Here is a 25,096-nt window from a genome sequence, read left to right as displayed (position 1 = left end):
GTCAACTGAAGTAGTAGGAGCCAGTTAGACCCCTACGATGCTATCATCTTCCTCACTCAGGCCCTGCTACCAGCCTGCTTATTTGTTCCCTTCAACTGAGTGTTGAGAGCTCCTATAGCTGGCACAGAACAGCAGTCATGAGTGAAAGAAGAAAATGCCCCTCTGGGGCAGCATTCAGAAAAAAAAAAAAAGAAAGCAAAGGAAGCTTTTCTATCTAAGCAGAAAGGAGCTCTCCTGAGATACATAGACACAGATGTTCATGCTGAGCCTTCCTGCCCCAGTGAGGATGTGAGTGGTGAGGAGATGCCTGATCTTTCAGTTAGTCAGAGTGCAGGTGACCTGGCAGCTACTTCAGCTTCCATATTTCCATCTCAAATGGATGTAACCATGCACATTCCTGAAGAAAAGTGTAGATCAGAGAAGAGTGTGGTGGAGGTGCAAGAAACAGCTGCTGCTGAGTTTAGTTTCTTAAGTCTGGATGATCCAGGACTATATCTGGAGGAATGGAACAACTGGACAAAACAAAGTCATACCTACAGTCTTACCGGTCAGATGAGGGATTTCAAAACGTTCTGAAGAGTGCACAGAAGTTGGCAGAGGAACTTCACACTGAAGCTATTTTCCCAACCATTGAAGAATACAAGAGTCACCGAAGAAGACGACATTTTCATTACGGGGCACGGATAATCCCATAAGAGACCCCAAACAACAATTCAAAGTTGAATTTTTTAACCAGGTGCTAGATTGTGCAATACAATCAGTTGAAGAATGGTTCATGCAGCTCAAGGAACACAGCAGTATATTTGGGATGTTGTATGATATTCCAAAACTCCTCACTATACCTGAAGACCTATGCCAGCAATGCAGGGCACTAGAGAGAGTGTTGACACATGATGACATGCGTGATATTGATGCGAGTGATTTAAGTGATGAACGGAAAGCCCTTTCAAGATACATTTCAGCAGGATCAACTCCAAAGGCTGTTCTGGAATATATGTGCACAAATAAGATGACCACCCTCTTTCCAAATGCTTTTGTTGCTCTGCGCATACTTCTAACACTTCCTGTAACAGTTGCCAGTGGAGAACACAACTTTTCCAAGCTGAAGTTAATGAAAACACGTCTACGCTCCACAATGACATGGGAGAGGCTGGTCAGCCTTGCAACCGTCTCAATAGAGCATGAACTGGCCCAGACTGTGGACCTTCAGCAGGAAGCAGTTCAAATCTTTGCAACCAAGAAGACACGGAAAGCACCACTTTGATTATTCAAACAGATAAAAATACCCGTGTTTACTATGCAGACAAGAAAAGTTACATTTGCTGTTCAGGCGTTTGAAAGTAAAGTGTTACTTAAAATTTTTGAACAAGGCATTTTAAGTTGTTGATGCTCATTTATTGGGGTAGGTAGCAGAGCCGTACCATGAGAGGAGTAGAACAGGAAAAAGGCAGAATTTAGACCTTTCAAAATTTTGGCCCAAGCAAGGGACATGGGGGTGTCATTTGAGCGCCCCACCTCAGATGCCAGAATGTTGTGGGCCGTCCCTGATTTGATGGCCTCTCCAGGTTCCTTCCAGCCCTACATTTCTATGATTCAAGTCACACATTACATTCCACATTTGGGCCTCAGTTGAGAGGTATGCTTCCAAGTATAGTAGTTTCTAGACACTGTTAATAGTGAAAAGGACAATAGATATAGAGACCTTTACATCTAGCCATTTTACCATTCAGGTACGAGGCTTCAGAATGACTCAGAAAGACATAAGTTAGTTTACCTTGAAGCAGCTGAAAGGGATGAACAAAAGATGGAGGATTACATTCTTTCCAGGAACCAGGAAACTGGGAGAGCTGTCATTTCTACTCAGCTTGCAGCAGTGTTGTCCAGGTATGGAGGAAGTGCATGATTTACACTTACTTCTTTTCTATTTTCCTCTTGCTTTAAGTTAGCTGATTAGTGGAGCAGAAAGTTTTGATGAACTGAATGTAACTTTAATCCATAGAAGTCAAATCTTTGACTCCTGCACAAGCTAGAGTAAACTGAATTTTGCAGGTGATCTCTGCAGTAGCCAAATGGCCTGAACCCTCACCACCCAGGCTGCAGCGCACTAACAGATCTGTATCACGTTGGCTACAGCCCCTGCGCTTCTCCTTGGTAGAGGTTTTGGCTAGTGGATCTGTCTCATCAGACCTGTTGACCATGTCTTCAGCCTTCCCCTGACCCGCCTCTAACCTTCTCTCTGAGGTGTTGCAATGAAATCTGTTGCAGTGCATGTGGAGTCTTTGCCCCACCTTTCACCATTCTGCTCCCCCTTTGCAGTGTAACTATGGCAGTTTGGGCCCTCTGCGTCTGCAGAGAATGCGTGGAGAGGGCTCTCGTTCTGTGGGAGCACCTACCAGTGCTGCTTTCTCATGGGGACATGCAAGTGGAGTCTCCTGTTGGGGAAGCCTGGGCTATTCTTTGAATAGATGAATCACATGTGGTATAGCAATATAATTACATCCCACTCTTGGGGATAAAATGGCATGCTCAGGATCTGCTCACATTACATCTCATTTGGCTTTAGGAAGAGTTTGACTTGCCAGTAGACTAGACTGCTTTTTGTGGCTTGTAGTGCACAATTCATGTCATTTATAGCATATTAGCTAATGTTTATTGTCTAAAGAGTCCTATAGAACCAGTAATAAGATGCACAAGTTTAAGCCATTACACAAAAGTTTTTAAATTTGCTTTTCCCCAACCTTATTTGGCTTATGTTGCAATCTTAACTGTATTTGAACCTTTATATGTATATATTTTAAAGTATGGGTATCTAGTCTCCTGTATAGCATTTTTTATTTAAACATGAATATGCTAGAATGTATTGTCTGCTATGGCAGAAGTGTCAAAGCCTGTGTGAGTGTGTGTCGCATGGAACGTGTTATTTTTTTCCCCCCCCAATTAGTGAATTACCTGAACGAGAAGAAGGAGAAGGAGAAGAAACTCCAAACTTCAGTCATTGGGGACCACCCCGAAAGTATGTTGATATAATTACATTTTTTTTTTTGTTTGAGACATTTGAAGCCTTGGGGGCTCCAGGAGTTATTACACTCCTTACTGTAGACTTTTCTTACACATGTGTGACTGTTTTCATGGCCCTTTTATTTTAGAGTGCTCTAGAATAGTGTTAAGGTAGTTAGATGCTCTGGGCTTTATTAAATACTGTAAACGCTAACAGATGTTCAGTGGAGGAGGATTATATATTCTGTGTATATGGCTAATTTTAGAAAGCTGCCAGCTTTGTGTTGCAGTTGAGTTGAAAGTTCTCGTTCAGCTCTTCACTACTGGTTTGAAACGTTACACATCAGAATTCTGCTGTCAGGTACATGGGTTACTCTGCTAATCTTAGTGGCATAACTCTGAATTAACACAAAATTTGGTCCAATAGTGTTTGACTTTCAAGCTACCTAAAAAATATTTCTAATCTACATACTAGATAGCAAAGTGAAATAATTCCTTTGATATCTCTCTTTCCAGTCAGTGTATGTTATGTATCTTTAACAAAAGAAAGGCCATTTGTCAGTTAAGGAGGCCTTGTCAAGGTTATTTCACTTTGTTTTGAGAGACAAGTTTGAAGAGGGAATGGGGGAACAGAGATAAAGCAATTTAAAATACAATTGACAGTATTGTGTAATTCTGAACTATTTGCATAATGTTGCATGACAACAGTTTTATTATCAGAACAGTTTATTTTATTTCTGACATTGAAATACGGTGGAAATTGTGAATACTTTAATATTTACCTTGAGAAAGGTAACTGCCCTCCAGATAAATGTATATGCCAGTTGATCAGATGCGTTTTCTCTTACAGAAAGAATTGGTTACTTTAGCTTTATTTTGTACCGTCTCAAACACATTGGCTGCCTGCAGTACAAAGGTCACGTAACAAGGTGTGATTCAGGGTTAGGCATAATACAAACCTAAAACTTCAGCACAAGTAGAAACCTAATGTATATGACCTCTGACATATGGCAAACAACTCTAAGATAGTTGCAGGAATTCTTTTTGACCTCTCACTAGTACATTCAGCCAACTGAACATCAATTGAAGTTTTCTGTATTGAAACACTTAATATTAACAAATTAGTATCGCCAGGTTGGTGCAAGCTGTTCTCAGTAGAAGCCCACCACTCTAGAATTTGCTTTGAGTGATAGAGCTCAACTTTGTTTATCTTGGTACCTATTTTTTACGCACACTTTCTCTGAAGAGAAAGGTTGTAGGAGGGGAAGCAAGTTGGTTTGGTGACAGTTTTGTTGGGTTATATTCACTGATGAGGTTTTTTTTTTTTTTATTGCTCTTACTGTGAGCTCACCTGGAGACTAGCAACAGGTGCTTCTTTTAAACATTATTGTTAGTAAATTGATGAAACCTGAAAAACTGTTAGATTCTTGGAATATTAAATATTATATATTTAAATCTGTTAATAGTTATACAATTATGTGGCACTGCTTGCATTTTACAGTGTTGAAGTCTTCAGAGAGCCTCACATGTCTCTTGGAATCAGTATTGTTGGTGGACAAACTATTATAAAGCGCCTAAAGAATGGAGAGGAACTTAAAGGTATCTTTATCAAACAAGTGTTGGAAGACAGCCCAGCTGGAAGAACAAAAGCCCTAAAAACTGGGGATAAAATACTTCAGGTAAATGCAGATAAATTTCCTGTTTATGTTTTAAAAAGAGAGCATAGCTTGAGAGCGGTCTAGAAAAAACTGGGAATTAAGCATTGAATATATTGTGAATTTGATTTTACTCCTCAGAGTGCATTGTTCTATCTCTTTTAAAAAAGGTCTTGACTATCGATTGCTTCTGTTAGCATCCTATTGTACTATTTCAGAGAAGTTAAATAGGCACTGATTTTAAAAGTGATGTTTTATGAAATAAAACAAATAGAAATCCTGCTTTTCTCACCATTTTTCATGAGCCATTCAATTGAAGAATGTAAGTTATTCTGGAATAGTTGCATGATTTGTGTGGTTCATTCTTCATGCAAGTTTTGTGGCATTTTTAGAGGGTATTCATTGTACAGGCTAGTTACATATTACCTGTGGAGTCCCTCATGTTGGCAGGTGCCTCATTCTTTGAGAGGGGACAGTAATTTTCATAGGTGCCATTATAATTGGACACCATGTTGCAATTTGTTGGATACCATGTTGTGGTTCTTCACTCTCCCCTGAAACTGCTGTGACAACGTGATTCACTAGGTCTGATGCGCTGCCTTGAAGATAGGTGGAGCATTGTGGGGCTTTTTCTCTGTAGTCTTGCTGACCAGGTCCGCTGATGGTACCCTTTTGCCTTGGCCCTCTGGCCAGGTCATTTTTTGCCTCACCCCTTTCTGGGTAAACCACTGTTGTCACCCAAGAGTCCCAGGACCTCACAACAGATTGACAGTCCATATCCAGGCTCAGAAATCCTCCCAGCCCTTTGTCTGAGGACTTCCCACTAATCTTCCCAGTGAGGCTGTAGAGGAACCCTGTCCCTCCCTCTGCTCAGGGTTCCAGTCCAGGGACCCTTGTAACAAGGAGTTAAGGTCTGTCTGGTCCGATCTGTTGCTTCTTCCCTGGGTTATTTCCCACATTGGCTTGCCATCTCCTCAGGGAACTCGGATTTTCAATGCAGTGGGGGCCCTGCCCCAGGGTTAAACTCCTAGTTCCAGTCCTCCAAAGCAATAAAGGAAATGCAACTAAATTAACAGGAATAAAGAGCAGCACCAGCTTCTTTCCTGTCAGGATCCTGGCCGTCTGTCCTATTGCTCTGTGATTGCAGGCAAACAAAGGTAACTTGACCCTGCTGTGCTCCTTTCTGGGAGCTGAGGATGAGAGGTCTGTAATGTTCCACTGTAAGAAAACTGACTGTCCTTTTTGTGTCTGCTGCCTTCCAGAAGTGATGTGCTTTTGAGAGTTGCTTCAAAACATAACTAGCTTATGCTTAGGTAAATTGAACATTTGTGTGATACCAAGCATTCTCTGATTTTATCTGAAAATAGAGTCTTTGGTAAAATACAGCATGTGCCTTTAATTGTGAGCACCTGAATACTATACCTTTTGCCTTGCTTGTTCCTCAAAGTGTTGAAGAAATATACTTCATGTAGTGTTTTTTTTAAGTATTTTGCTATCCTATGAAACCTTTTGTTGACTTCCTCTGATGTGCTAAGCTTCACTGTCAATAAATGCATGTAAATCTCTTATATTAATTTATGAAAAAGACAGATTGTCTAATAATGAAGATACACTCCATTTGTTAGGTGTCTGGAGTAGACTTACAAAATGCCACGCACGAGGAAGCAGTGGAAGCTATCAAGAATGCAGGAAATCCTGTTGTTTTTGTTGTTCAGAGTTTGTCTAGTACCCCAAGAGTAAGTTACCCTTTTTTCCTTTCCTTTGTTTTTTCAAAACTTAATTCCCTTTTAATATGCCTTTTATTTGAAACATGGCCAAACTTCTTTCAGCAAGATTTGGCCATAACCACGGTTTCCCTTGCATACTCTTGACACAGTTTCCAGTCAGAGACCATATGGTTACTTCTTGGGACAGCTTCTGGTCTAAATTACTCCAATGTAAATTCAACTGACTGTGTTGACTCAGCAGCGTTTACCCCCACGGTAATTGAATTGGAATCAGCCCCCTTGTGTGTTACCTGGTATTCTAAAAACATTCCTCTATTAGCCAACTGTTTTGGTTTTTTTTAAACATCATGTAATGAAACTTGATTGTAGAATAGCATCCTCCATAAAAACTGTGTCCCCAAAGGCTTAAAGTACAATTACAAGCATCAGCAATCATTATCCGAGGGAGAGGAAAAACTAGGAAATACAGGCAAAAGAGAAAACTATCTCCTTGTCTTCTGGGCAGTGAGAAGAGGCAACAATTATAATTTACCATCCCAGAAGCTCATGTGATTCACGAGCAAATACAGAATATCCAGTCAGGCAACTCCATGCCACCAAAAGGCTATGTAACAGAAGACATAGTGCAGAGGTGGGCAAACTTTTTGGCCCAAGGGCCACATCTGGGTGGGGAAATTGTATGCAGGGCCATGAATGTAGGGCTGAGGCAGGGGGTTGCCGTGTGGGAGGGAGTGCGAGGTGTGGGAGGGTGTGCGGTATTCAGAAAGGGGCTCAGGCCAAGGGGTTGGGGTGCAAGGGGGGTTTGAGGTGCGGGCTCCAGTCCGGCGCCGCTTACCTCAAGCGGCTCCCGGGTGGCAGCGGGCCTAAGACAGGCTCCCTGCCTGCCCTGGCTCCGGGCCACTCCCGGAAGCGGCCAGCATGTCCAGCATTGGCTCCTGGGTGTGGGGTGAGGCAGGTGGCTCTGCCACATGCTGCCCTTGCCTGTGGGTAACACCCCCGAAGCTCCCATTGGCTGAAGTTCCCTGTTCCTGGTCAATGGGAGCTGTGGGAGGTGGTGCCTGCAGGTGAGGGCAGTGCCTGGAGCCCCTCTGTCATTCCCCTTCTACAGGGGCTGCAGGGACGTGGTGTCAACCACTTCTGGGAGCAGCGTGGGGCCAGGGCAGGCAGGGAGCCTGCCTTAAGCTCGCTGCGCCACGGGGCTGGCAATCCCGCGGGCTGGATTGAAAGCACTGATGGGCCGGATCTGACCTGCGGGCCATAGTTTGCCCTCCCCTGACCTAGTGAGTCTCTCTGACAACTCTAACCATACCATAGACAATCTGGCACCAAAAAGTCCACTCCTTCTTCACAGCCACATTGAATCTCTGTGTTCTGTGATGACCTGCAGCAATCAAAGTGGGAGAGGAGAATGTCCAAGCAGTGGTGGCAGAAAGCATAGGCACTATACAATGGGCATAGCTGTGATAACACACTAACTTCTGTCTATACATTTGACCCCTTCTGAGAAGCATGTCAAGAAAACTGAGTCTTTTCCTGAGACTCTTGTCCTTACCCTTCTAGGCAACTGAAAATGACCTCTGAAAAGGCATAAAGATAATCTGGGACCCTTAGTAATTTTGGGTGCCTCTGTTTCTGAGTGCCAAGGCTTATACACCCAGAATCTGACTTTCAGCATGGCTGAGCACTGGCAACTCCTGTTGACCAGTGGGAATTGTGGAAGCTCAGCACCTCTGAATATCAGGTTCTTGGTATCAAAGGTGAGGCGCCCAAACTTAGAATTTATTACGGCGGTTGGGGGGAAGTAAATGACCTCAGGTCACATAGCAAGTCAGCAGCAGAGCTGGGAATGAAACTCAGAACTCCTTACTTCCTTTTGCATGGCCTAAGCATGAGGCCACGCTGCTTCACCAGTACTGAAGAAGATGGAGACACATTGCCACTTCAAATAGCTGGACATGTACTATCTGCAGTAGTTAAACTTACTGTGGTATTAGCAATATTTCCCATTCTCAGTATAGGGAATACCACAAATGTGGTATAGGTACACACCACGGTGCTTAGACATCCATTTGTTTCAGTGGTGCCAACTGCACCTTACGTTGGTGTCTCTACTACCAATAACCGGGGTCTCAGAGGTGTTTGTTTTGAATTTAAGATAGTATGGTTATACGTAAGGAAGTTCCTTCCCTGTCAGGCGTTCAAAACACTCTGATATTTGTGCCGCTCTGCTTTAGTAGTAATTTCTACTGCCTGCTTTGGGATGGTACACCAATATATATAGTAAAACAAGGTACTCTCTTGCTTGAGGTGTTCCATTTAAAGGACATTAATCGGCTCTGAGTAATTCAAGACCAGTCCCTTATATTTCATTTAAGGGTCCTTACAATATAATGAAGAATATAAAGAGAAGAGCAAGAGAGAGAATCTGTTCTTATATATTCAAATTTCAGCCTAAATGGTTTAAGTTTGGCAAAGTTTTATAAGCAACCGAAAACAGGGTCTTCTAAGGGGAAGTATTGGGCAGCCTTAAGAATGGTGAAGGCCAGAGGGGGAGGCCGGGAGCCTCCTGCCACATTTTTAAGGTTGCCCAGTACTTGCCCTTAGAAGACCCTGTTTTCGGTTGCTTATAACTTTTGCTAAACTTAACTCCTCAGGCTGAATTGTTCCATATCAGGTGTCTGTGCCAGGCTGATTTTTTTTTTTTTCATGATGGTGAATTTTAGGCAAAATGGTTCAGCCATTCTGAGAATGAAGATAGGAAAAAGGAGCTGGAGGCTAGGGGGTAAAGTTCTGAGATTAGATGAGGAGCCTAGAGAGAGAGGTTGGGACTGGGCACTAGTGGAGACTGGGTGCCTGGAGGCCTGGGAATGGGGGGGAAGAGAGAGAGAGACAGTCATGAGGAACAAGGTGTGTGTGGAGGACTGGGACTGGCTGTGCAAGGAGGTTGGGTGGGACTGGGCACATTGGGAGAGGGAGGACACAGGGACCCAGAGTCTGGAACGGGAGACTAGGAACTGGCGAGGCAGGGAGACAGGCTGGGATGAGAAGATTGAGGAGTGGAGGCTGGAACTGGCAAGGGTGAGGAGAAAGGGACTGGGACAAGAAGTCACAGGTGGAGAAGACAGGATTGGAACAAGGACAGGTTGGACAGGACAGGGCAGAAAGTGGCAAACTTGGGGGTAGTGGGCAGAGGACACTGAGCATATTCCCCTCTAGATCCTGGAATGAAACATAAGAGTCATGAATCTCACTATTTCTCTGCTGTCAGCAAATACCTGAGAAACCTCCTGGCAGAGTGACTCATCCCACACTAGAGCTGGTCTACATGCAGATTGACAACTTACTATTGTTGTTAGTTACTCCATTTGCTAAAGTGGCAGAGATCTGTGTGGTGGATCTAATGCTTCAAACCTGCTGATGACCCGTGTGGACGTCAATATGATGCCACGTGATGGAATTTCTGTTTTTTAAATTTGATTTAAAAAAAAAATCCTAAGAAACCACACACACACAAATTATGTTAAGGGAAGATTAATAATGTTGTGAAGTCAAGTTCTCAGAAGGTAGAAAGTGCAATCTTAATTTGGCCCCCTTGGGCATATGCATCATGATGCAGTCTTTAATTAAATGACCACATACTAGTTTTTCCATAGGACTCCTGCTTCATTTAGTGCACTGGATGGATGTTGTTCACTTAATGAGAAGCTGTTCAATATTTTTTTCTCCTCATTGTTCAGTGTGTGGCCTAACGTACTGCCACCATTCAAATCCTGCTCCTAACACAGCATTCTGAATTTCCTCTTTGGCTTTTCTATGATGCTCCTCACTATAGTATCTGAGTGCATAACTGACCGTCAAAAAAACCCTATGAGATGAGGGGGTGGTGTTATCCCCATTTCATAGAGCAGGATAGACAGATGAAGGTATTAATTTTGGGTGCCCATTTGAGACCTTGGACCTGATTTTTCAGAGTATTTAGCATTAGATAGCACTTCATATATTCAAAGCACAAGTCCTGTTGTTAGCTTGCAGCTGTGAGTGCTCAGCACTTCTGCAAATCAGGCACCCAGAAAATAAGGAATTCACAATTCGTGATCACTTCTGAAAAGTTTGGTTTCAAGTAACTTGCTTAGAGGGTACTCTTTAGCAAAGAGAGGGATAGAATCCAATTCTTCAAGGCAGCATTCAGCTGCGTTAACTATGTGACTTTCTTTGTCTTCCTGTAGTCTCCTGCCTCTTTCACTACACACCACAGCAGTCTACTTCACTATTCTGCACAATGCTTATTCTCCCCATGGCAGCTCTGTACTATGCACTGAATGAGGCAAGTGTCCGTATGTGGTCATGTAATTAAAGACTGTATCATAATAAATAAGAACAAAGCCTGAATCCAGTCAACCCTAATTCTGGCATTTCTGATTTTATGAGTGCTTGACTGTGCAACTATAGCTATATCTATCTATGATACGTACATGTCTATTTCTTCTGTTTTGCAGGTGGTCTCTGTGGTACAGTCTAAGATAAATAAAGTCAAGAAAGATCAGGACACAGAAAGCAAAAACAAAAATGAGAAGGTATTTATTCCATTTGTGTATCATATCCAAGCTTTACTGGGTCAGATGATACAACAACGTAGTTTATAAATGAATACTAGGCTTTTTATCTTAAATAAAAGGGGTAAAATGCTACAAAAATTCTATGTATGTTAACTACATTGAGTAATATTTAATATAAATAAAATTTAGCACTTTTATAGCTCTCTTATTTGTAGATTTCAAAGTGCTTTACGAAAGATGAGTAAGCATCAGTATCCCCATTTTACAGCTTCTGTGATGGCAACTGCCAGCCACAAGCTATAAAGTGGAATAGTAGTAAAAGTAACTCTGTAATTTCTTGAAAAAAGGTTAATCATGTGGGTCTTTCCACATATTTGATGCTGTTGGGAGTAATGTGTTTCTGTTGAGACAGTGGATGCTGGTATATATTTAAGATTGCTTACAGAGCCTTAATTCTGAATTTCCTGGCTTTCAAATGTTTGGGTTTTTTTTCTTGTAAAAACTACCGGCCCAAATTTTCATACTTGGTTGCCCTAGTTAGCACAATGCTTTTTGTGTCCACAAACAGAAATGTCCCAGGTGATCTATAGTTGGTTTACAAATGGTCTAATAATCACTTAGAATGAAGGACCTTTCTGCAAACTTAATAATTGGTTAATTAACCAATTGGTTAATTTTAGTGACTATGTGGTAGCAGACATACTAAAACAGTACATCTGGTTTCCTATCTCTGTCCTGCAATGCAGCACTGGCCTTGCAAAATCTCCCCAAATGCATTCTTCTGGAAACCAAGCTGGGGATTGTGACATATGTACCCAGAAGGCTTTGCAACTGAAACAGTGTAGGGATAGCGCTATTGTGGATGTTGGCCAGTTCAGCATGGCTAGGTTGCGTACGCTGACCCCTGTGTGCTTGAATTTGTTCAATCCTCTAATGTTGAAAGGAAACTCAAAGGCCTTGTTGCTTTAGAAAGTGTTTTGCAGGCTACTTTAGAGTGATTCAGCGTCTGGAGGTTTTCAGGTTATCCCAGGAAAGCAAGGAAGCTACGGGTTTCATGGCAGTTAGCAGTACGTGAAATAAAGCAGTTACTATACTCCTTTCTTGGTTTTAATTATCTTTGTAATCTAAAAAGCACATCCACTTGCAATTTTGCTGCCTTTAATCTCTAGGATTCCAGTGTGTTGAATACTAAAACTGTAGAAAGTCAATGAGTGAGCCTAACCTTTTTCAAAGCTGTTAAAAGTAACCCTTTATGGGTGCCGTAATGTGATGAGTAGAATATAGAACAGTTTCAATGAATAAGTGTGTAAGCTTCTCTTTAGCTTTGAACATTAATTCACAAAGCAGACACAATGTGCTTCAGCAGGGACAGCTCTCAGTAGAAAAAGATGTCTATGAGTGGATTATTAGCGCGCATTCCTATGGGAAATCATGGATATTTCTACTCTAGTCTTCAAAGTGTCAGAAAAGAACTAGGTTTGAAAGCAAAATATCCAGCTTGGAAAAGCTGCTGTTCTTATCTGGGTCATTATTTTTAATTACTGGGGACTTCCTCTGTTACTCACGGGTGTTTGTTCTACTCTATAGTGATTTACATGTGTTAAATAATTTTAAAATAGCCTCTATGAGAACTGCTTACAATGCTTCGGTTTCTTATGTGAAAACGAAATATAAAAGTTGTGCTGTGTACACCACGTAGCTTTTGCCTTGGAAATGATGGGTCAGTTCAAATATGTGGTATAGTTAGATGCTCTGGAAGCCTAAATTGCTGAGTCCAATAGACAGTTATGTGAACTTCCACCTTGCCTTCCTTTTTCAGGACAGATTCTATAGCCTGTCTGTAGGTCTGATCCGACAGCCATTGAAGTATCAGTGCTTGGGTATGCACTGAGTATCAGCCTGCCAGCCCCACCCCTTATGCCTGAAACAACTCCACTCCCCCCCCCCCCCCCCCCCGAGTCCCTCCACGCTGGCCGGCCTACCGCAGGTCAGCCTGAGCCACCCCAGATGCACCACTCCGGGCCACACCGGCTGCCCCAACCCCAGCCGGCCACCCTGACCCTTGGGCCAGACCAAGCTGACCCCGGGCCGGCCTGAGGCCCTGGCCCAGACCCTGACCACCAGCTGATCACCGAGCTCCAGGCCGCAGCTGGAGCTGATCCCCCGCCGGCTTCAGGACTGGCTTAGCCTTCCCTGGCCTATGATATCCGCCGCCCTTGCTTCAGTGGGTTTTGGATCAAGCCTTGCAGACAGAGCAGATGTAGAATTGTGAACTGTGCTGTCTTTCATATCCTGCTGGGTGTGTAGTTTTCTAAATAAAATCCAGATTATTGTGTGTTTTCTGGAAGCAGTTGCACAAACTGCATTCATTTTAGTCACTGTATAAAGGCTCGGGCAATTTTTTTCTCCTACGAAGGAAATGGCAGATCACTGCAACTCAACTCTTTTCAAGGGGTTTACAGTTTGTATTCTTGTCTGTTACATCAAGTAACTAAAGGCTCAGTGGGAGGTGCCTCGTAGGCTGAGCCTAGGGAGAGGCAGAGGCCAAAGGGGCACTTGGTTGGGGAGAGTGGGAAAGCCAGAGCAAAGAGGGCAGATGGGAGGACGTTGAGAGGCAATAAGGGAATGAAAGAGACAAGTGGGCTCTTGGAGGGGAGCTAAAGCGAAGGGAGCCATTCTGGGGCAAGTTTCTGGGAGATCTTGTGGGCAGAGGGATACTGGGGGACACACTGGAAACCTGGGAGCTACAAACAGAAGGGGAAAAGAAAAAAGTCTCGTGTGACTTGGGTGAGGGATGACTGGGCCTTTCTGGGGATGAAGGAGAAGAGAAGTAGGGATTTGGCAGAGAAAAGAAGAGGTGTATATATGGCACAAGTAAACCAGCATCACCCAGTTCAGGGAGAGATGTGTGAAAGAGACAAGAAGGCGACCAACAATGGAGGTGTTTAGCAAGTGGTTGGTGGTCAAAGAGATCTGGGGGCATGAGGGCATAGGGCGGAGTTGAACTGAAAACCGGGACAGAAACTTTTATACTGGAAGAAGAGGAAGCCAGTGAAAATGACAGAGATTAAGAGTGATGATCTCGTAGCCTGAAGCGTGAGAATGGTCTAGCTGAGGTATTCTGAATTCCCTGAAGTTTAGAGGCTACATAAAGGACAGAATAGTCGTAGTTAACCGAGTGATTAAGGCATGAAATAAGGATTTCAGTATTGGCAGTTTTAAAACAAAGTCTAATTTGGCCTGTGTTCTGGAGGTGAATGTACAGATAAAGGAGACGTGGGAATGAAAGAAAATTCAGGGTCGAGGCTGACACCACTGTTTCTGACCTCAGGAGCAAAATTAAGGAGAGTTATCGCAGGCATGGAAAATACTTTTTTACTCAGGGGGAGGACTTAGCTCTTAGGAGCTTAGAGTAGCAGGATATTATGCAAAAGCAAGGAACTGATTATCAGGAGGAAGTGAGAGTTAGCCAGGGTATAAATGTACATGTCATTTGTGTAAAAATTATATCCAGGGTTTAAGCAATGAGATGATCCGGGGTGAAGTGATGGAGAAGAGGACTAAAATAAGAGCCTCTGGGAATAATTTCTTGAGAACAAGTAGGAAGTGAAGAGAGGGATGTGAGATTGTCTGGCTAATGATGGCCAGCTGGTACATCCCATTCCTGGAGGCAGGCAGTTTCAGTTTTACAAAACACTTTGAAAACCAGGCAGAAAGCTGTCATGGAGAGGCCAATTTGGAGAAGGCCCCTTTCTCATTACTATGTGGGAAATGAGCTTTCCATATATGGCAGTGGACAATGAGCGCCAGCTTGTAGACCCTGGCAGAAAGTCTTTACTTTACAGAGCTGATCCTTGTACCAGTGTGAGTGGATGATGTCCGAGAGATGGTGAGAGAGATTGGGTTAAGAACTGATAAAGTACACAATACATGAGTGCTGATGAAGAACCTGTCAGCAAATGAAGCATAGAGGAGAGTGGCACATGGGAAGGTTTTGGTTCTAAGAATAGTTTTAACAGAATTTCATTTATTGTCTTTGAGCTATATTGATCGTATACATACTACAAATCCATGCCTGGAATTGAAACTTCCTTATTTTGCAACCTATAAATATGCCCCCGATTCAAATGAAATACCAAGTGTGGTCTGAGGACACTGTTCAAGACAAGTGGGAATCTCATTAGGAATTTCTTCAGAAGTCAATGTTTAAATTATCTTGTAGGAACCTGCTGGTATAGGCTGTACTGTTAAATTAGATATGATCCCTGACTGTTCATAAAATGGAAGAAATGCAATTAGTGACTTCTGTTATTATGTTAAGCTTTGCTGTTGCTGAGGTAAAGTACGAATAGTGTGTGTGTGCCTTAATCAAAAGCCCACCCAATTTAATTTAGAGACTCCCACTGATTTCAGAGGGTTTTGGATCAAGGCATGCACATAAGAAGTCCCATTGTCAGGACAGGATGAAATACGTGATCAACAAAATCCCAATGTCCAAAATCCTGAATTGTTGTATTTGCTTTACAATTAAGATCAGGTGCTATACAAACGTGAAATATCTGACAACTCTGGCCCAGAAGAATTTGCAGTCTAATTCTGCTATTCAAAAAAATCCCAATTATTTAAACTTGCAACAATCAAAATAGCAATGGATGCCAAATGGAGATGCTTTTTCTTATTCATGTTTGAAAGTGTGTCTAATTTAGAAACATTTCTATCATTTTATATGCTGCTGCTTTTTGGGCTTGTGCCATGTAACTACCATTAATGTTGTCTCTTTTCAAAAAATTATTGAGGCCCATTGTCAAGCTTTTCTGAAATCCCACTTTGGGTCAAGATGTAAGGAGTAGCAAATTTACTTAGATTTTATTATGTTGAAATAGGAGTGTGAATCATTGCTAGAAAGAAGTGAGAGTTTGGAGTAGGATTTGAGGAGATAGGGTGGCTTTATGGCATACAAAATCAGAGGATACACCAGGTTAAAGCTATTTTAACCTTGTTTCTGTTACAAAAAGTGTTCATAATTTTTAAAACCTTTCTTTAAATCTTGGAACTGCCAGCTAAATCCTACAGCCCCACAGAAAATCAGGTAGGTCCCATACTAATTTTGATGACTCTTCCCAACAAATGTTTTGCTCCTTTCTATGGGTACATTTCTGAACTTGTCTGAACTGCTCCAGTATGAAATCTTACCACTTTTACAGGAAACTCCGGGGTTAGGAGCTTTTTGTTTGGCTTTTGAAAATAGACTTTCATTTTCTTGAATATCCGAAATTCGATTGTGAATCTTTCACACAACTCACACAATGGAATCTACAGCCAAGAGGTTGAAGTTTATTTACATTTTTGTATTAAGTATGTTGACGTCAGTGAATTGGCAAAATGCTCTCTTTTTGAGGACCTGATCCAAAGCACATTGAAGTCCAATTAAAAAAAATTCCAATTGACATCAGCGTGCTTTGGATCAGACTATGCATGATGATATTTACAAAAAATCAGGAAGTGATGGAGCAAACTTATGTTAGCATTTTTAAAGCCCTGACCGGTAAAGATCTGCTTTGGATATGAAGACCATTACAATCCTTTTAAAGGTTCTGTAAGCTTAATATGATAGGAAAACAGAGGGCACCTTGCTTACCTGGGGCTCTGAGGGGCTTTAATATTGATCTTGAAAGTGCTGAAAAAGAACTTTATAAAAAAATTATAAAGAACAAAAAAAGCTAATAAGTGGACTCTAAAGTATAATGGTTCTGATTTGTCACAGGCAGTTGGAAGTGTGCAGTGCAAGTTTTCCATTTCTACCTTTTAAAGAATTTAGAATACAGAAAATGAGTGGCGCTTGCTGGACCTCTTGTCCTGGTTTTATTTTAGAGTGTATCTGTGTGTATGTGTGCTTTCTTTTGCTGTGTACATTTGGGAAACTGTTGCTTTCTTAAGATCCTCTCATTAGACACCCTTACTACAAATTGGTGGAATTCATTTGATTTATTACTCTTTTGCTGGCCTCAGTGCAGCACTCCGCTGTAATAATTTTTAAATGGACAGGATGATATTTTATTATCTCCTACAATTTTGTATTCAGATGCCATTGCATATTAATTATTAGAATATTTTAACATAAATTTAGATTTAAAATATTTTATGAATCTACGTGCAGGTCCTGTTTTCATTCTATGCAATGGAAAATATTATTTCAGATCTGATGTTTGATTCCCAAATGGTAATTCCCAGCGATTTAAAAAAAAAAAAAATTTCATTGCAGGCATTTTTGTTGCTCTAATGGCCTACTGTACTCGCTGTTCACTTGCTAAAGTGCATCCTGCTATTAGTGGTGTGATTGTAGGGGATGTAATTGAACATAATTTGGTGAAATCATGTAGCTAACCTGAAGCATGCTCCAATTATTTTGAACCTATAAAAACAGTTGCTTGGATGTTTCAGCTCCTGTTTTCATTAGATTCCAGAGTCCTCTTTTTATACCTGATATGCGTCGCTATATGCATCATTATAGGAACTGTCTTTATTTATGTGAGGTAATTTATAATTCAAATTATATTTTAATTGGAACCAAAATATAGATGAAATAGTGTCATATTTTACTTGTAGGAGCAATGAGAGGTTCTGTTCTGATTTTGCTTGCTAAGTGTTTTTGATTTTAAACTGCAGCAGGAAATGGTGATGGAAGATGAACAAAGGGTTTAAAATCCATGCTGGGATAATATTTAATGTTATGTTTTTAACCCCTTTGTTAATGGTCACATGTTTGTTGTACTCCACTAAGTAGGTTTACAATGAAATACCAGTGTTGTTCCAGTAAATAAATGTGCAGTCCATTTCCTATTAATGTTTTCTTTCATTTCTTTTTGTCTTCAGAGTCTCTGAAAATATTTTTATTAGTAAAATGTCTTTGAAAAAGAGGAGTTAAAGTGCATTATTTTAAGAAAATGTATTAAACTGAAGGGTATGTATGTACATGGGGTGGCCTTTTAGTGTGTGGAGAAGAAAAGTAATTTGTATGATACGTGGCAAAATGTTTGAAACCTCTTTATTTTGTTTTTCATCCATCAGAGAAAAGTGGGGGCACCACCTCCGCTGAAGTTGCCGCCTCCTTATAAATCACCCAAAACACTCCAGTCAGAGGAGGATGCTGTGGGGGAGGAGGATTTTTATATAGAGGGTAAGTAGTACCACATTTATCTAAGAAGCGCATTGTATCTTTAGGGAATATAATCTGTCCGTGTGATGGTGCTACATAGCAGTGACATTGTTGTTAAAAATTCATAGAATCATAGAATCATAGAATATCAGGATTGGAAGGGACCCCAGAAGGTCATCTAGTCCAACTCCCTGCTCGAAGCAGGACCAATTCCCAGTTAAATCATCCCAGCCAGGGCTTTGTCAAGCCTGACCTTAAAAACCTCTAAGGAAGGAGATTCTACCACCTCCCTAGGTAACGCATTCCAGTGTTTCACCACCCTCTTAGTGAAAAAGTTTTTCCTAATATCCAATCTAAACCTCCCCCATTGCAACTTGAGACCATTACTCCTCGTTCTGTCATCTGCTACCATTGAGAACAGTCTAGAGCCATCCTCTTTGGAACCCCCTTTCAGGTAGTTGAAAGCAGCTATCAAATCCCCCCTCATTCTTCTCTTCCGCAGACTAAACAATCCCAGCTCCCTCAGCCTCTCCTCATAAGTCATGTGCTCTAGACCCCTAATCATTTTTGTTGCCCTTCGCTGGACTCTCTCCAATTTATCCACATCCTTCTTGTAGTGTGGGGCCCAAAACTGGACACAGTACTCCAGATGAGGCCTCACCAGTGTCGAATAGAGGGGAACGATCACGTCCCTCGATCTGCTCGCTATGCCCCTACTTATACATCCCAAAATGCCATTGGCCTTCTTGGCAACAAGGGCACACTGCTGACTCATATCCAGCTTCTGTGTAAATTCTGTGTATGGATTCATTTCCGTCTGCGTGAGTAGTGCTCCATATGATGTGGAGAGCTGGTCTCAAACTTCTCTTTACTGTGGACTGATCTTTTTAAGGTGGAAGCTCCTGCCCTTCCAGCTGCAACCCTAGAGCTTCCCTCTTTGCCAGAGTGCGGAGAGGTGCTTGATTCATTTTTAGTTCAGGTAGTCAAAAAGCAATGAACAAGATCTAAGCTGACCTACAATTTGCAGGGGAGTGTCACTGCTTGAAGGCAGATAAGATGCTTCAGCACTGTGATAGCAGAAGCTGTGCAGATCAGTTTGAGAACCATCAGTACGCAGCCCCTGCCCCAAAGAGCTTGCAGCCTAAATTAGGCATCACGGTTCAGGCATTATACCTTTCTTTAAAAAAAAAAAAAAAAAAAAATGCAAGGGAGTTGTTATTGGAATTGTGGTTTAAGGATTTTAGGGCAGAAGCATGATTTTAATGAAGAATTTCCATGAAGAGATGATAATCATTTGGTGCACCAGAAGGGCGAGCCCCCCCGCTAAAGCCTGGGAGAGTGAGAGAAAGCTATGCATAGAATGAGTAATTAGGAGGCTTGGGTGGAACAAAAGGAGCAAGCGAAGTCTATCAGGTCTGTCACAATGGGCTCCTTGAAAGATAACTCTCTCTTATTTTGTATAGCACCTTTAATCCTTGAGATGCTATAATTTTCTACAGATATTTCACAATGATTTACGCTTTGATCAGCGTGGAAGTGCAGGCATCTATAAATTGGAACGGTCTGTTAAGGAGTGCCCAGCAGTGCTTCCTAGAGGTGCAGGACCTGATTTGAATGGCTCTAGCTTTAGATAAACAGAAAGTAATGACCCAATAGGAGTGACTCTCAGGTGACCAACAAGAGATAATTTGAGAATTATCTACATCACACTCAGCACCAGGATAACAGAAACTTACAAAAACTAGTCAATGTGTTGATTTCCTCTCCTCTTGTTCCTCTCTCCCCCTTACTGTAGACTGGTACTTGTATGTGTTCTTGTGTGTGGTGTTATGGGTATTTTTTGTTTTGTTTTTTGTTTGTGGGAAAGCCAGAGGAAAAAGATGCATTTTGCTTTTTGACCTGTAGGTGGTCAGATCTGTGGCTAAGTCTTGTTCTTGTGAATAGAAGTTCCAAAGCCATAGGACTGCTGATGAGGAAGCTCTGTGACCAGCTCCTATAAATTTAATCCTTGTTTTTAGCAGTGCTATTGTGCCTCTCGAGCACAGTTGTTGTTGGTAGCCTTGATCAGAGGCTGAGACAGTCCTCAAGATGGTTTTGGGTCTGTCCCATTAAGATTTTGGAGGTGAGGCTCTTGATTGGTTATTCTCTGGGGAACCAGCTAAGGTTATGTCTATATTACCACTTACGTTGGTATAATTTATGTTATTTAGGAGTGTGAATAAGCCACCCCTCTGAGCTACATAAGTGAGACTGATCTAAGCGCCAGTGTGGACAGCACTATGTGGCGGGAGAGCTGCTCCCACTGATGTAGTTAAAGCCACTCGTTGGGGTTGGATTAATTAAGTCAATGGCAGAGCTCTCTCCTGTTGGCTCAGAGTGGCTACACAAGAGAGCTTACATCAGCACAGCTGCACCGCTGTAAACTCCCTCGTGTAGCTCTAGCCACAGTACATGGAGCATAGGGCGATGTGTTTAAGTCCGCCTCTGTTGCTTAATTGGTGAGCTGCTATATGTTGAACCATTAGGAGCTTTTTCAAAGTTCCTACTTTCAATCCCAAGTACAGAGTGTTACTAGAAATGAGCCTGGAAGTTTTATAAAAGTGTCTTAGGTCCTTATCTGTCAGGTTGGATGAAGCATCTGGGCCAGCTGAAAATGGAAAAAGGCATTGCAGGGTGCTGTAGTTGTCTGAGTATTTGGCCAAGGTTGGGCCAAAATGAGGCCACGGTTCCAACCAAGTGTTTCATGGCAAATGTGTAGCCCAGACCACTCCTTTACCTCACTCTCGGTTGTAACATTTAAGCTGGGATCGACATTCCCAATTAGTGTATCTACAGTCTGCTTTAGAAAGTGCAACCAGGTTCATGTGGGATAGAAGACAGCAAGACAGGATGGTCTTCAGCCTGAAATAAAAACTTCAGAATGGTGTGTTTTAATGACTATTTTCAGAATATTAAAGAAAATGTATGTGGGAGGTTTTTTTATTCTTCTCTTGGGAATGATTTTTCCATGGTGGAGGAGTAGGTTAGTAACCCGCATGTCCCCTGAACAGTGGGTTTCAAATAGATTTTTTTAAAATACTGTAAAATGAAGCCATTTGCACTAGCAATAAATCATGGCAGGGTGTACATCAGTAGGCATTGGTGTGCTGGTTTGGTGGCTGAAAGCCAGAAATGTACACTAAGAATTTCAGAGTAACAGCCGTGTTAGTCTGTATTTGCAAAAAGAAAAGGAGGACTTGTGGCACCTTAGAGACTAACCAATTTATTTGAGCATAAGCTTTCGTGAGCTGTGCAGCATCCGATGAAGTGAGCTGTAGCTCACGAAAGCTTATGCTCAAATAAATTGGTTAGTCTCTAAGGTGCCACAAGTACTCCTTTTCTTTTCACTAAGAATTTGCAGATAGACCACTAATGCACACCTTGTTGTAGTTTATTACTAAAATGAGGGATTGGGAGTGGAAGGGGGAAAAAATTAATTAGTTTGTAAGTAGAGTTTTTCTCACGGTTTTCCATAGGCATTAGGAGCTATGTAATTTCATTTGACATTATAATTGAATTATATGCACACATTGGAGGATCATAATTTATCCTATAAAAAGCAAATTAAAATATATACAAAAATAAAAACATTAAGAATAAGTGGAGTAAACCAGACAGACATTAACTCTGGCAAGAGCTCAGAACCCTGTCATTTCAACAGGCATTTTTCATTAAGTTCTCCGTTTTAATTAGAGAATGAAATTGATCTGATTGATTCATATCGGTTTTTACAAATAGTTTTTTCTTTTACTTTAAAGAGTGGTTTTATGGTGATTCAAGCTCTGGTCTAGGACTCAGGATACGTGAATTCAATTCCTGGCTCTGCCACAGATTTCCTGTGTGCATTTGGGCAAGTCACTTCATCTCCCAGCACCTCAGTTCCCCATCAGTAAGCGGAAATAATAATACTTCCTTCCCTTTGCCTTGTCTGTTTAGACAATTTGAAGTCAGTGGAGTTGAGTGAAGGCATAGGGGTCTATCTTCATGGTGCTAGTTGCAGGATTCTTGCTGTAGGCTAGTTAGGAGCACTTAAGGGCTGGGACTGTCTCTTTGTATATGTTTTTACAGGTGATAGCGCAATGAAGCTCTGATCTCAGTTAGAGCCTCCAAACGCTTCCCTAAAGCTAATGTTCCCAAAAATACCCCAACTAGTGAGATGTGATGGCTGCTTCTTTTTTCATAAAATCAAATGTGGTCTACACCTTTAAAAAATGTTCAAATACATGCGGTACATTTAATGTGCAAAAATATAAAATTACAAAGGAAACCAAGAAGTCCATAAATAACATCATGAATTAATGACATTAAAATATTAGAATAATCAGATTACTGAATAATTGTGTTTTGAAAAAACATCAGAAGTGTTAAGGAGTAAATTGACTGATAAATCAATTAAGCTAGTGGGGGATCTGGTTGCTTAGAGTTTATTGTCAAGTCCTTTTGGGTGAGGCTGCATTGTGAAACAAGAAGAATAACATGACACACTTTGCAGGGGACTGGAGTAGATGACCTCTCGAGGTCCCTTCCAGTTCTATGACTCTGTGATTTTCGTTGCTGCTGCAAAATATAGAAATGTTTACTCAGAGACTAAGATGAGGAAGCTTCTGCAGTCAAACACTGCCTCTCCAATAGATGTCACTACAATCAACAGCAAATAGCAATGAGGGTTTCAAAGAGTGTAAAGATATGACCAGGCAAAAATAAGTATATAAACCTTTATGAAAGGCTGAGGCATTAACAATTTCTAATATTTACAATGTTAATTTTGCTAAATGTACTAACAAGTGTATTCAGCTTTGTGTGTCTTCATAGATAATCCAAAATAGCCAGGATTACACAAATAAAGCTGACTTTCATTTTTGAGCTGCATGTTAATCCTTATTTAATGTGTCTCTACACTGCTAATCTTCTCTTCCTATTCTTATTCAGACTTTGTAATTAGCTAAAATACGTAGGTTTCTAGCTCACCCCTAATAAAAGGACCAGAGGGGCACTGCTTTATAATTTAGAGCATCCTTGCAAGCATTTGTACCACATGAGGATACAGACCCTGATGTCCGTGCCCTTGCCTTTTTTTCTTATGTTTTTGAATCATACACACAAACTTCCTTAATTTGGTGTTGTGCTGCAATATTGAAATTACATTCTCAATGAATTACTGGTAAAATTGTAACTGGGAACATTTGTGTCTGGAATTTTACTATGTACATGTGTATAATCCACTGAACAGATGGTTTCTCTGTGTGTGTTGTGCATATATATTACAAAGAAAGGTTAGAGTATGTTAAAAATGAGTGAATTAATGGTGATACAAAATAACTGAATTACTCATTAGAAAGATTCATCATTTGGAGTAAAGAATGAATAGAAAATTCCTAACATGACTACATTTAGAAACTACACTTATAAACCTAAAAAGAAAAGGAGTACTTGTAGCACCTTAGAGACTAACAAATTTATTTGAGCATGAGCTTTCGTGAGCTACAGCTCACTTCATCGGATGCATATAAACCTGTAAGACTTTTAACCATTTTTAAATGACCAAAATGAGAAATTTAACATCTCTTTAACATTTCAATTCAGTATTCACATTACAATAAAACCAATGCTGCCTGTTTAAGAGTGGTGGTAAAATACAATCACTGATGAAGTTGAAAAATTTTACATGCTAATAATGGTAAGATAGTTTTGTGTCTGGCATATAAAGATGATGCAAGAACACAGTTTAGTAACAGAAAATTATAAGATGATAAATTTGTTCAAGTCCCTTAGATTAGCAAAAGTTCACTGATAACCCCTGTAATTTGCACTAAAAGGATGCACAGATATAATTAATGCCATTAACTATTTCTTTCTCTCTCTCTCTCTCTGCAGTAAGAGTGGCTCATTAAACACAGTATTAACTGTAACTAGCTGTGAAAAACATAAATGGTTATGTTTTTTAAATAGACATGTTTCTTGGGATAGAGATGTCATTTTTAATGCTAGCAGGGTAAACCAGTGCAACAAACAGCAGCCGTAGAGCATCAGTGGGTCAGATGTGGGAAACCAGAGATTTGCTTCTCCCTGCGTACTTTTATAGGCAGCTTTAATCTGCTGACAGATGTAACTGTTAGCTTGTGGGTAGCTTGAAATTAGTGTAACTGATTGCATCTCATAATAGAAGGAGACGGACAGATTGCCCTTAAGGAGGGAGAAATTCTCAGAAAAATAGGCCCAAGGTCGTTGGAAGAAAGACGAGCACTGAGTCTGTGTATGATGAGGATTTGAGCTGCTTACAGCATTGAATGTTTGTCAGGAATGCAGATCTCTTGAAGTACATGCTGGTACAGCAATGGTACAAGGGGGGTTCCCAGGTAAGGATTCATGTATGTGTATATATATATATGCATTGTAGTTATTGCTAGCAAGCCATTTTAGGTATTTTAATGATCATTCAGAACTAATTAAGTCATAAAGGCAAGAGAATAGTAGCACAAACCATTTTTCTCGGCTGAGAGCATGTACATTATACTATGTAAGACTCTTAGGTGAATTCAGTACCTTTAAATTATTTGTCTTATGTTTCATTGTAAATCACTGTTATAATATACTTGAATGCATGACACCAGCATGCAAAATTTACAACAGCAGGTCAGTGCTTTAAACTAAAGTATCAGAATTCCTAATACTAAATTTCTTGTTGTTATATGGAATAATCTCCTATTTTTCATAACTGTTCTTGTAATGTAGAGACAGATGGCTGAATTTTCTTCACTTTGCCTGGTAAAAATGTGTTAGGTAAATATTTTTAGAGTAGAATAAAAAGCTGCTGGGGAAACCTAAACTGAATATTCAGCAGTTTCATTGTATAAGGAATCAGAATGGGAATAATGCAACTTGGTAGTAGACAAACAAGAGCTATTGCAATGAAGTGTAATCTAATCTTTGTTGTCTCAAATCTCATTTGATGTTAGGTCTGATCAT

General features: G+C 40.9%; 1 protein-coding gene across 1 annotated transcript in view; it reads left to right on the top strand.

Moving 5' to 3' along the window:
• PATJ (PATJ crumbs cell polarity complex component) overlaps window positions 1-25,096 on the top strand; it is a 207,377-nt gene that overhangs the window by 83,765 nt on the left and 98,516 nt on the right. The window contains exons 22-27 of the mRNA XM_074961634.1: window positions 1,731-1,884; window positions 2,942-3,013; window positions 4,499-4,676; window positions 6,278-6,388; window positions 10,876-10,953; window positions 18,004-18,112. Of these exons, the coding sequence (XP_074817735.1) occupies window positions 1,731-1,884; window positions 2,942-3,013; window positions 4,499-4,676; window positions 6,278-6,388; window positions 10,876-10,953; window positions 18,004-18,112 (702 nt within the window). The remainder of the gene's footprint in view (window positions 1-1,730; window positions 1,885-2,941; window positions 3,014-4,498; window positions 4,677-6,277; window positions 6,389-10,875; window positions 10,954-18,003; window positions 18,113-25,096) is intronic.

The sequence above is a fragment of the Natator depressus genome, chromosome 8 (genome assembly GCF_965152275.1).
Source record: "Natator depressus isolate rNatDep1 chromosome 8, rNatDep2.hap1, whole genome shotgun sequence".
Classification (NCBI taxonomy): domain Eukaryota; kingdom Metazoa; phylum Chordata; order Testudines; family Cheloniidae; genus Natator; species Natator depressus.
This window is presented reverse-complemented; position numbering and strand designations above follow the sequence as displayed.